This window comes from Fragaria vesca, linkage group LG6, assembly GCF_000184155.1.
Source record: "Fragaria vesca subsp. vesca linkage group LG6, FraVesHawaii_1.0, whole genome shotgun sequence".
Lineage (NCBI taxonomy): Eukaryota > Viridiplantae > Streptophyta > Magnoliopsida > Rosales > Rosaceae > Fragaria > Fragaria vesca.
Window position 1 is genome coordinate 18,060,543 of NC_020496.1, and position 13,024 is coordinate 18,073,566.

The 13,024-nt window shown below is 36.4% G+C and overlaps 1 protein-coding gene across 1 annotated transcript; it reads left to right on the forward strand.

Moving 5' to 3' along the window:
- Nucleotides 1-1,226: 1,226 nt before the first annotated feature.
- LOC101304981 (alpha-L-arabinofuranosidase 1-like) lies at nucleotides 1,227-11,141 on the forward strand. Its single transcript, XM_004303281.1, has 17 exons — nucleotides 1,227-1,623; nucleotides 1,701-1,755; nucleotides 1,961-2,172; nucleotides 2,448-2,569; nucleotides 2,672-2,825; nucleotides 3,187-3,256; nucleotides 4,213-4,358; nucleotides 4,618-4,663; nucleotides 4,752-4,804; nucleotides 5,102-5,246; nucleotides 6,738-6,856; nucleotides 6,986-7,057; nucleotides 7,138-7,241; nucleotides 8,106-8,162; nucleotides 8,277-8,475; nucleotides 10,301-10,447; nucleotides 10,773-11,141. Exons 1-17 carry the CDS (start codon nucleotides 1,474-1,476, stop codon nucleotides 10,917-10,919), a joined length of 1,998 nt encoding a protein of 665 aa, XP_004303329.1. The 5' UTR covers nucleotides 1,227-1,473; the 3' UTR covers nucleotides 10,920-11,141.
- The last annotated feature ends 1,883 nt before the right edge of the window (nucleotides 11,142-13,024 follow it).

Below are 13,024 nucleotides of genomic sequence, written 5' to 3' on the forward strand. Positions count from 1 at the left end.
CAGCCATTTTTATTCATGAAATGACCAATATACCCTTGAGTTTTTGTTTTGTTATTCTTTTTATATAATAAAAAGAGAAATTCGTCGTAACGATACCTCATCTTTTCTTCCTTATAAACTTTGGTACTTCAAGTTTTGATAACATCAAAACAGTACCTCAAGTTTTCACTCCGACCTAATTTTAGTACTTTTAACCGTTAGCTGCGCTACAGTGGTTGCTAGGTGGCAAGTTTTAAAGGCTATTTTCGTCTTTTCATGTCTTCATTAATTTTTTTACTTTAGAAACAAAAACAAAGATTCATGAGTTATTGTTTTTATGAGTTTGCAATTGATGAAATCCATAAACAAAAATAAAGATTCATGAGTTTTTATTTTTTTCATTTCGTATGTTGCTTGTCATAACATCATAAGCATTCAATAGTAAATATTTTGTACAACTCACTTAATAAAAGATTCAAACATCTTTCTCTTCAGCTGTAGTTTAGAAAAACAATATCACTTTTTCAATTCTATTCAATCCAGCTCTTTTCGTGAAGACTGTGAAGCTCCTAATTTCCTAAAGATAGAGGAAAGAAGAAGATAACAATTTTCCCTCTACAAAAAATTTTTTATTTATTTTTATTATTACAAAGATGAAATATATATTTAGAGAAAAAATAATAAATTGAAATATGAAGAGACGAAAAATACCCATGAAAAATGGCCAGCTGACAGTTACCTCTATCGGAGGTTACGAGTAAAAGTACTAAAATTGGGTCTGGGTAAAAACTTGAGGTACCATTTTGATGTTTTAAAACTTGAAGTACCAAAGTTTATAAGCAAGAAAAGATGAGATATCGTTATGACAAATTTCTCTTTTTATTATATAAAATAAATAACAAAAATAAAAACTTAAGGGTAAATAGGTCATTTTATGAATACAAATGGTTGTCATCAGTCTTTTTAATAGAGCTAACGGTTCTAGATACCAACTTCAGTCGAGATAAGAACGTGAGATATTGTTTTGAAGTTTTCTAAATATGAGATACCAAAGTTTTGTTTGTTTAAAAGGTGAGATACTGGTTAAACAATTTTTCCTTTTTTTTTTTTTTTTTTTCCGAGAAGCAAACTGTTTGGCGGATGTGTAATGCCCCTGTATCCAATCAAGTTTGCCAACATGGCTTTCGTTGATCCTAGAGCGGGGGGAGTTTGAGTGGGAGTGTGGATGATGTATGTAGAGAGATGTGGCGGTGTGGCGTGCGGACGGCAGCAAGACGCAGTCACGCAATAAGAGTGATGGATCAGTTGGAAGTGAAACCCGAAATCTTTGCTTTGCTTTCCTTTGCTTGTAATCCATATATCCACTCTACGTGAAAGCAAGGCAAACCCAGTCCACTGTATATATATAATATAATATAATATTATATAATATATACACACAGACCGATTCCACCCTCTTGAGTCCATCTCTTGCAATTATCGATTGATCGAGGCATGGGCGTTCTCGATGTGTTGCTCTGCTGCTGCTGCTGCTTGGTGTTGCCATGTTTCGCTGTTGAAGCCCAAACAGCACAGCTGATTGTTGATGCTTCTCAGGCATCCGGGCGACCCATTTCTCCAACACTCTTTGGACTTTTTTTCGAGGTTCGTCTGCTTTGCTTGAGGTTTCTGCTTATTCTGTGTCTGGGTATGTCCTTCCTCACTCCCTTAGTCAAATGCAGGAGATTAACCATGCTGGCGCCGGTGGCTTGTGGGCTGAGCTTGTTAACAACAGAGGTCCTTCTCTATCTTCCGGTTCAACTTAGAGATGACTGTGCTCCGAATCCACATAATTTGCTTAGGGATCACTCTGGATGCAAAACCTTTCTGTTAAAATTATTATTAATCACTCTGGATTCTATGGTTTAGCTAAATATCACTACCATGTGTTATTTGATTTGGTATGTTTTAGCAATGGGCTCTATAATAATTTTTCCCTCAGGTTTCGAAGCTGGAGGCCCTAACACTCCTTCCAACATTGATCCCTGGTCAATAATTGGGAGTGAGTCATCTTTGCTGGTATCGACAGACCGGTCATCATGCTTCGAGCGCAATAAAGTTGCGCTTCGAATGGAGGTGCTATGTGACAGCCAAGGTGCCAATATCTGTCCTGCTGGGGGTGTTGGAATTTACAACCCTGGGTTCTGGGGCATGGTAAAGACTGTTTAACTAATCTCTATTTGTTCTGTTCCACATATTGCTACGTTAACTCATGTATTTTCGAGTTCTCAGTTTACTAGTTTAAGTTACAATCCCATTACTGGCCTTGGTGAAATCCTTGTACAATTTACAAGTGTTTATATTATTATATATAAATAAACAGTTCGTCTCCATATGGTTAACCTTACTGGAGCCTATATTTTATGTCTATTTTTGACATTTTTCTGACTCGCTGCCATGCTCCTATTCTTATTCTTTTTCATTTTCAGAATGTCGAAAAAGGGAAGACCTACAGTGTAACTCTTTATGTACGTTCATCTGGAGCAATCAATGTATCTGTATCTTTGACGAGCTCCAACGGATTGCAGACTCTTGCTGCTGAAAATATTATGTGAGCATAAACTTTATGCAGACTTTGTGATCAGGACTTTATTGCTATACCAATTGTTTTCTGCATTAGCCATCATAGATTAAATTTCCATTACCTTTTCAGGGCCTCTGTTTCAGAAGTTTCAAACTGGACCAAATTCAATGTTCTGTTGGTAGCCAAAGGAACAAATCCTAGTTCAAGATTGCAATTGACAACCACCAGAAAAGGGTTGATATGGTTTGATCAAGTGTCAGCCATGCCTTTGGACACGTACAAGGTTCTATTTTCCTCTACAAATTCATTCATGTTCATCATAACTTAAGCTTCTTCTGTGGGTTTTCATATAATTATTAACTCATAGGAATTTAGCATCTGGTAGTAAAGTGAAATGGTGGCCATGTTCTGATAAAGTCAGAAGTTGAATCTCATGGTTAGATCTACCATTATTGAGTTCCCAACTTTCAAACTGTAATATGATATGACTTATTTGTAATATTATTATTATTGTTATTATTATTATTATTATTATTATTATTATTATTATTATTATTTAATTTTGGTCTAATTTTACTAGGACTTGGGAGCCTACTTAATATCACATGCATTGCATCCATAATGTATATTTTTATTTGGCCCAGGGACATGGATTTAGGAAGGACCTTGTCGACATGTTGGCAGATATGAAACCCCAATTTCTTAGATTTCCAGGTAAACTCTCGTGAGTAAGTTGGACATGAGTCAAGATCCAGGAACTAATCTAAAATGAGATCATATCTAATTATCCCTTTCTATCATCAACTATATATTTCATAATTTCTGTTTGGGTAAACTTTATGGTTCAATTAAATTGATAACCCAACTACAAAACCTTCCAAGGCCAATACCGTCTGGACCTGTTGGTGAACTGAAACCTGTTGGCTATTTTAAAAACCAACACTTTGGAGGTCATGGGTTTGAATTTCACTGGCACATGGAGGTGAGGGGTCGAGTTGAACAAAACTTTTATGAAAGAATACCCAAAATTCACAAAAACTTACAGAGTTAACAAATATCTAAGAGATGTATCCACCTCCACCTCCGACAAACTTTTAATGTACATCCTAGGAACTTCAAAGCTCCTCCTGGTTGTTCTTTCATTCCTTAAATCAATTTTCTGGTTGTTTGATAGTGGAGAAGTTAGATATCCGGTGAGTGTGCATTTAACTGGGAAGGGATAGAATGACTATATTTATGTTTCTAAATACATTCTATGTTTCATTCTTAGAAACTACATAGCTAATTAAAAGTGACTTAGTTTCTGAATTCATCTTAAATGAAGATTGATTCCCCTAAGTTCTCTTTCAAGATGGACTATAGACCAATATTTTCTTGAGATCTAAGTCTAGACCTACCCTTACCCAGATTTCTGCACTAAAGAAAAAAAATTGAACCGAACAAAGAAATTGATAGCAGCTTCTATCTAAATTTCAGAACAATAGATAATTAATTAATTGATTCACGAAGAAGATATCGCGATTGTTGTTTTTATTCGTTTAGGATTTCTGTCCTTATGGGAAAGAAAACAGTCTGATTTTGCTTTTCTGCAGTGCTGGAAGTTGCTGATATATAAGTTTCAGTGTCATTGTTCCAAAGAATTGATGTGCTCTTTATTTATGTTTCTTTAGGTGGCTGTTTTGTTGAAGGTGAATGGTTAAGAAATGCATTCCGTTGGAAAGAAACAATTGGACAATGGGAAGAGAGACCTGGGCACTTTGGTGATGTTTGGATGTACTGGACTGATGATGGACTTGGTTACTTTGAGTTTCTTCAAGTATGAATCTTGCTAAATGCTCAGGGATGCTTGATTGTTAAATAAAATAGTGGCTGAACTATCTCTCTACTACTGTAAGGCCAAGCCAAAAATGCTTCACCAAATTGTGGATTGCCTACATTACCCTTCATATTAAAAATAATCACTTAAAAGGATTGTCCTATCAGAAACGTAACAAATTGAAAGAAGATGATGAGAAATAGACTTCCACGTGCATCACATGGGGCTATATAAATAATACAAACTATTTTTTTTCTAGCTAGCAGAGGACCTTGGTACACAGCCAATATGGGTGTTCAACAATGGTACTTCACATTTGTTTAATGTTTTCCTTTCTTTTTTTATGATGTTGGTTCGTGGCTTTATCATAATTATATTACCATATAACTATAGGAATCAGCCACAATGATCAAGTTGATACTTCCAATATCTTACCCTTTGTACAGGTAAGCTTGAACTCTGAGCATTTCTTATTAGCTAATCTGCGATATAGTGCTGGTTGATTGACACTGTATTATATTCACATAAATCATGAGTAGTACAGCTGATTATGTGCATTGGTTGAAGAAACATCAGATTTTACAAGATATGATTTAGTAGATCAAAGTTGTTTATGTCGTTTTTGTTTTGTGGTCTGTGCTGGTTATATTTGTTTTTACATAGTGCTAGTGGTACTTGTATTATTGACATCTTTCTATAGTTACTTTCAGTTTCAAATTCCAATGACATATTCTGTTTTACAGGAAGCTCTTGATGGTATTGAGTTTGCTACGGGCAGTCCTGATTCTACATGGGGTTCTATCCGTGCCGCAATGGGACACCCAGAACCCTTCGATCTAAGATATGTTGCTGTTGGGAATGAGGATTGTGGAAAAAAGAATTACCGAGGTTTGGATATTTTGTATGTCATAATTTCATTTAAATTAATGTTTATATAGATAGAACAAAATGATTCTTTGGCATATGCAAGCACAGATTGATTTCACATGCATCACATAAATGCTACTTGCTGGTATGAATGTTCTTAAATATATGGTTGGCTTTCTAGATAGTGATAAGCTTCCAAATTTGGAGAATACTATAGTCAGATAATGATCTGAGTTTTGCAGACTACTTCATGCTCGATCTGCAACCCTTTCTCCATAAAACAAAGGGATTACTGATTCTTTGTGCACCGAACGATTTTTTCAGTTCCTGGGAACATGTGCGTCATTAATTTCAAAGTAATCCTATACTAAATTTGTTTTATGAACATTCAGTGAGCATGGTGTAGAGTCAGAAGCAATTTGTTTGTTGCTGCAATTGTCTTATTTTTTAAATTTTTTTTCTCCTTCCTCCTTTTCATCACATGCATAAAAATGTTATTTTCTCTTATAATTCTGGACCGGAATGTGACCTGGATTGTTGGGAAAATCAATACGTTTCAACGATGGGGGCAGCCAGTGATCAGATTATCAAAGTCAGATCTAATTTTGAGACCCATGTATTGAATTCCAAACACAAATCAGATTTCAAAAGATCCATCATTTTTAAAGATTCTTGCAATGATTAATGGGAATTAATATGGGAGAGACTGGAACTGACAATCGGTTCATGTTTTTCTTGGTTTTGAAACTAGAAATTGACAAACCTGAACTGAATCCAAACTTTTTCGGTTCCGTCTTGGTTTCCACATCTTTTGGGACCGGCCTGGAGCGAGCCTAGCCCTAAATATGAGAGAGGGCTTCAATCGAGATAGGCAGCAACCCAGGAAGACCCATCCCCGATCTATGCACTTGGCAGCAACCCCATCTTAGTAATTCATTTTTTTTCCCCAGTGGCGCTTTTTTTTTCCCCATCCATTTATTTGCCAAAGAGTAAAAATGAAAGGGAAAAATTTTACTTGGTGTGCATTTTGTAATAAACTCTGTGTGTGTGTGGGTGTAGGGGGTATGTGGGTTGTATTACAAGACTTAAGAACTACTGAGCAGGGACAAATGTTGGTAAGCAACCTTGTGTTGAAGCTCCTAAGGATATCCAGCAACTTTGTCTGAATGCCTTTTCAATCTGCATGGAGACAGAGATAAAGCAAATTAACTATCTTTTGGACCACTTTCTGAAATATTGTTTAAATGTGAAGCTGAGCATGTGGTTTGACTGAGAAAATCAAGTGGATCAATTATATTAATCTAGCCATCTAGGAGGCGTAGTGAAATTGAGCAGAACCTATGGATGAATTATATTGTTTCTGATATAGTGTTAAAGAACAGTGCACTACCAGAAATTGTTGGCAATAGTTGGAGAGACATTAGGTTCCATGCAAGGCTTAGATTAGAATGTGTACTAGTTGTGGGAATTCGTATATTGACATGACTTGATTTTTCATTTTCTGTTGACCAGGAAATTACCTCAAATTCTATAGCGCTATAAAGCGTGCCTATCCGGACATCCAAATCATTTCTAACTGTGATGGCTCTTCTCATCCTTTGGATCATCCTGCAGATTTATATGATTTTCACGTAATGTTCTTCGTACCAGAACTTGTATAAGATCCAGTTTATAATGGATTTCTGTTACAGTACAATCTGTGGCGTCATCGTCTTAGAAAAGGTTTCCATTACGGTTCTTACCCTCTGGTTTTTGTTTAGGTTTATACTTCTGCGAGCAACATGTTTTCGATGGCTCATCAGTTTGATCGTACACCACGTAAGGGTCCAAAGGTATAGTGATGAGCTTTGTTATGATTCGCTGATTCCTGGATTGGTAACTATTACTTCTCTGAGTGTTCAACACATTCCAGGCTTTTGTGAGCGAGTATGCTGTGACTGGAAAAGATGCTGGAGGAGGAAGTCTTCTTGCAGCATTGGCAGAAGCCGGATTTCTGATCGGGCTTGAGAAAAACAGGTTTTGTAGCTTTACAACTATATGACTTATTGATTTGATGATATTATATATAAGCAATAAATCCTTCTCAAAAGTTCCAGCAGGACAGTTATAGTTATTGGCAATTTCGACATGACAAGGTCCATTGCATGGCTCCGGACCATGTCTCTCATAAAAGAGCATGCAAAATTGAAGATCGATATACTCTCTTGTATCATTTCAAATATAAAAATTTTCTTTTGCAAAAAAATGCATATGTTTTCCGGCGGCATGCAACAAATCCCTTGGAAAGCTCATAAAACATTATACACACATTCATCGGAAATGTGAAGGGTAGACTGGTCCACGGCTTTCACATAACAGAGATACCACAGCATTTTATTTTTTATCTTTTATTTTTCTTTCCTGCCAATCTTGAATAAATCGTTAACTCCGTCTGGTTTCGTGTCATGCATGTGAAATTTACTCGAGGGTATTTCTTCTCCTGTCCTTGTTCTTTTTTCCAATCTGTTTTTTTGTTCCATCAAGTAAAGTCTACACCAAGTTTGTAAACTTCTTCACTGTTCTACACAATACATGTTCCAACTTCTTCACAGATACATATTTCTTATATTTCTTTAATGTCAAAATTCTGACAGAAATAGTATTTCTACTATAAAATAAAATAATCTTATCGTTACCCTAGTATTTCGCTCTAACAAAATTATATTGATCAAGGATTACTATGGCAGAAATTATTGCCGCTATTGTCATATATTTGTACAGCATATTGTGTTTCTGGGCTGAGCATCTATAAACCTAATCCCATGTATAACTATTTTTAATTGTAAAGATGGGCAGCTACTGAGTACTTCCACTGTGTTCCTCCCCCTCTATTAATTGCAGCGATGTTGTTGAGATGGCAAGTTATGCGCCACTCTTTGTGAATGCCAATAACAAGCGGTAACTTAATTATCTTATTATTTATCTCCCGAATAATCTTTAATTTCTTTTAATTTTTGTAAGAGGATCATATTTTTGTTTAGTGAATTAAAATTTAAAACTTTTGTCATGAAGGTGGAGCCCAGATGCAATCGTGTTTAACTCCTCACAGCTGTATGGAACTCCTAGCTACTGGGTGCAATGTTTTTTTAGTGAATCAAGTGGAGCAACTATTTTCAATGCAACACTCCAAACAGAATCTTCTACTTCTCTTCTTGCATCTGCAATCTTGTGGAAAAGTTCTGAAGATCAGAAAACATACCTAAGAATTAAGGTATGTTGGTTATGCTGATATTGTGATCCGAGTGAGTTCTATGCTTCATGTTGCTGAATTCAAATTGGTTTGCGTTCCAACTAATTTTTTTTTTCCTAGTATATTTTTTAGCTATATTTTTTGTAATGTTTTTATGGCCTCCACATAGTCGGATAGTCCACTATTGTTACAAGCTGTACACCATTTGTCCTTTTCCACCCACGCACAAACACACTCCATTTTCCTTCAAACTGTATTCCTCATATTCTCTTCCAACGTTGAATTTTTTTATTTTGTCTCGTCTAAGGCAATGGTTTGCACTTGTTGTGCTTGTATTTTCTGTAATACTTTTCTCTCTTCCCACTTTAGAGTTTCCTTATATGTTTAAGGATGATGAGATTCTCAATCGGTTTGATCTAATTTTCAAAGTCTTGCTTATTATTGAGAACAGTAGAGCCTTGGATCAAGTGTTCTCGCTTTATCTGTTTATATCATCAAAGAGAAAAAAGTTATAAGAGAACTTTAGGGTCTGAGAGAAGAAGTTGGCTCCTTGTGAATATTCTAGCGGAAACAGTTTCCTATCGTTGGGAGCTGGGTGAATGCTGTCATGGAAAAAGTTTCCTAGTGTTGAGAGCAACAAATCCTTGTTCTTGAGGGGAGTAGCTGTAATTTGAGTTTTGAAGGTTAGCGGTGAATGGTTTGGTGGCTTCGTCTTTGCAAGTGTTGTTTTTGGATTATCAGGATGGATTCAGGTTTTGTATGGTTAGCCGTGGGGTGGATCCAATGAGGAAGGTGAAGGCTCTGTAGTTGAGGGCCTGGGAGTTGTATCTCAGCCGCGCTTGTGTCTTTGGCTTGGATATGTGAGCTAGGGGATGTTGGTCAATCAGGGTTGCTGACAGGTCTGTCCAGCTGAGTTGGAGGGCCAGGTAATTACTCCGGTGCAACTGTTTGCTGATCAGATGCCAATCTTCATCCAGCTGGGCTTCTCTTTGGCCGGTTCTGGGTTGAGAAACAGTTGGACCTGGGTAATGCTAGTGGGACTGCTTTGCCACCTGCATGCATTGCTTAGCTCTTTTAGTTCAGATCTCAATCTCTGCATTAGGATCTGTATTTATGGTCTTTTTATTGTTTGGGTTGACTGCTGAGTCAAATCTTCATTCCCAGATTTTATTGTTTGTGTTGACTGCTGAGTCAGATCTTCATTCCCAAATTTTCAGTCTTCAAGATTATCTGGTTCTTGCTACCTTGATATGGAATCTGCAATTGTGTGCATCTATGCATAGAGTTTTCCCAAATTATATGGAAGCGACATTTACATTGTAGATTTATTGTATCAGTATAAAACTTCACTGAAGTATTTTACTGCTTTCGTATGACCGAATCGGGAGTCCTAATAGAAAATCAATGTTTTAGTCAGATTTAAAACTTGATGCCAGATTTATTCTGTTTTCCATCTCTGTTCGGTTCCTTAATCTTTTTGACTATTGATGAAAATGTACTCTTGTGGACGGTCAAATTTCTGCATTGGTTACTATCTACCTGCTGTTACTATGTTCTTCAATTGTAAGAACCTTGTGCTCTTATATTGCACCAAATATTTTCTACTTTCAAATTCAATGGGAAGAACGCAGTGTAATTTACGTGTCTTTCAAATCCAATAGTAAGAGTTTCGTGTTCATATTACATTTTGACTGAAGTAGTATACAAATCATCTCTACGAAAGCCATTGATTGGTCTTTGTTATTGGTGTATATGATTACTGTTAGGTGTTTGAATCCCTATATTAGTTTGATATGGTGTATTTTGTGTTCCATGACATTTATAACTCTTGTGATTTATTTCTCAGATTGTGAACTTTGGAAGCAACATAGTGAATTTGAGGATCCGTGTTGATGGGTTGGAGCCAAATTCTGTTAGTATGTCTGGATCAACGAAGACTGTGCTCACATCTAAAAATGTGATGGATGAGAACTCATTTGATGAGCCAAAGAAGGTAAAGTTGGGAATGAATGTTCACTTAATTACATTTAACTTTAAACTTGTTAATTTTATATATGAGATTCTTTGTGTTGTATCCTGTTTTTTTTTTTTTTTTTTTGACGAATTTCCACGTACTTTATATATAATAGAATAATGGTGATTACAGAATTTAGTATCATATGTGAGTTAGATATTAGTCATTCCACGGCCAAAAATTATATAAAATTATTTTAAGAAATGTTAGCATTAGTGCTAGGACACTAATCAACAAACAATACAATATATAACATTTACTTTTTCCATCCTATATGATTTAACTTGGTATTTATTATGTACAGGTCATACCGAACTTGGGTCTACTTGAAAACGCTGGTGAGGAGATGGATGTTGGACTTTCTGCACATTCGTTCACTTCAATTGATTTGTTAGTGGAACCAAGCCATCTCACGACTGGCGCTGATTCTTCCTCTATCTCTTCTAGCTGAAACATATGAATTAATATGTTAATAGTAAATGTAAGGTAGATAAAATAATCCACAAATGTATAAGAAGAAATAATCCCAGTCAAAATTTGATCTTGCTTTATATCAGATTTAAGAAGGTTGGCTGTTTTTATATCAAGCACATACAAAGATGACATATGTTTGACGTCTATTTTATGGGTATTAATGAACTAAAGTTGTGGTCATTCAAGGTTGCTTGTGAACAATTGAGCTTGTACTTCTTGCAACTGTTGGGTAGCTCTCTGTAGCTAGAAATTTAAAAAAGAATCCAGTCAATACGCTTATGAGTGTGGAATTGGTGAGCGACTAGGCGGGAGACTGTCAGTCTTTGTCCAGGATGTGTGATACTGGGATTTGCTGCGCGAAAATAAATTGATAGGACATGAAGAAGACGAGCAAAACTCGCCACTCTTAAGAATCCACCTAGAGATAAGAGTTTGATAGAAATTGGGTACTTTTTCTCCAACTTAGGGAACTTTTTCTCCAACTTAGATTATAATTCTCATGAAAAACAAGATTGAAGTCTCCTTACAAATGAAAAAAAGTTTTATTTTATAAGATAAAGAAGAGAAAACGAGAAGTCTAATTAATTACATTTGAAATTAAAGGTAGATATTTATCGTTCAATAACTCCAAGGTCTAGAAGCCCAAAGATCAGAATTGAATGCTCCTCGCAACTCATCAGTTTCTTCAATCAAAGCAACAAATTTTCTTTTACGTCTAGGTTTCAAATTCCGGTTCCAAATTCCCTGCGTCAATGTGTATGGGTTTGACGCTGCTGGAGGTCAAATGACTTGTTTCATGACCTCATAATAATGTTGCCTAGGATCTTGATTGCTCTCATCACTTCTGATTTTCAAATAGATAGGCAAGCCAAATGTTATGCATGGCCATCTATGCCTTGTATCGATCACTAGTAATTTATCAACAGTAGAGGATGATGCCGTAGATCGTATTTCTACGGGTACCGCACACACAATATTTCCCGTCTGTATTTGGAATTATAGCATGGAGTGAGACAGAAGACTCAGGTGTGAGGACTTTTACTTTTTTTTTCTTTCTTATTTTTTGATAGAAAAAGAAATAAGCACTAAATAGAGGTGTCTCTAGTGCACCTAGAGTTTATAGAGTCAAAGGTTAAGGCTAAGACGACATCTGGAGGAACACACTCCTCCCAAGCACACGAAATATCTAACAGATGACCAAAGTTTGCAATGGCGTTAGCCACAAAGTTCGCTTCTCTAAAAACATGTTTGAAGCTGATGAACTCAAACGAGCTTCGAAGGGATTTAATATCTTGACAAAGCTTGAGCAATCTCCACGGGGGCGCAAAGACGCCATTAATGACATCGATCACGAGGCTGGAGTCGCCTTCAACCTCCACCTTTTTAAAGCCTCTTCTTTTTGCATCAATGAGGCCGTTACGGAGGGCTACGACTTCAGCTACAGGAACAATCGTTGAACAAAGTTGAAAGCAGCTGCAACAAGGGGGCTTCCAAGAGGCTAGGGTTTCTGAAAATGAAACCGCCTGCCGCAGGGTTACTCTTCATGGATCCATCGAAATTTATCTTAACACTATCATTAGGGGGTAGAGACCACCTGATCATCTGATCATTTCATTGTTTGATTCAGTACTCCCAACTATGCAAAGATTGACCATATTCTAGAGGTGGTTCATTGCAGTAGCAAAAGTCAATCTAGGATTAGGTTGTTTGCCCCGAAAAATGGTCTCATTCCTGGTTTTCCAAATCTGCCAACAGATAGTGATTAATTTCTCAAATAAACTTGAGTCATAAGGATTTTGACGATTTTCAATGAACCAGTTATGAATAACGTTAAAAAATCCATCATTCCAGCTAATAGGGGTTGGCATGTTGGAGTTGGTCCAAAGATCTTTTGTGAACCTGCAATATCTAAACTTATGATCAATAGTTTTATTATCCTCATTGCATAAAAAACACAAGAATTATCCTGCATCATACCAAACCGAGAAAGTCTATCTCGAGTTTTCAGTCTTCTTCTAAGGAGAAGCCAGCCAAAGAATTTAATTTTTGGCAGGAGGTTCAGGGCCCAAAGCTTTTTGATCA

Coding starts and splice junctions, on each gene's coding strand:
- LOC101304981 (XM_004303281.1), top strand. CDS start 1,474: ATGGGCGTTCTCGATGTGTTGCTCTGCTGCTGCTGCTGCTTGGTGTTG. Junction 1,624..1,700: donor TCTTTGGACTTTTTTTCGAG/GTTCGTCTGCTT, acceptor AGTCAAATGCAG/GAGATTAACCATGCTGGCGC. Junction 1,756..1,960: donor TGAGCTTGTTAACAACAGAG/GTCCTTCTCTAT, acceptor TTTTTCCCTCAG/GTTTCGAAGCTGGAGGCCCT.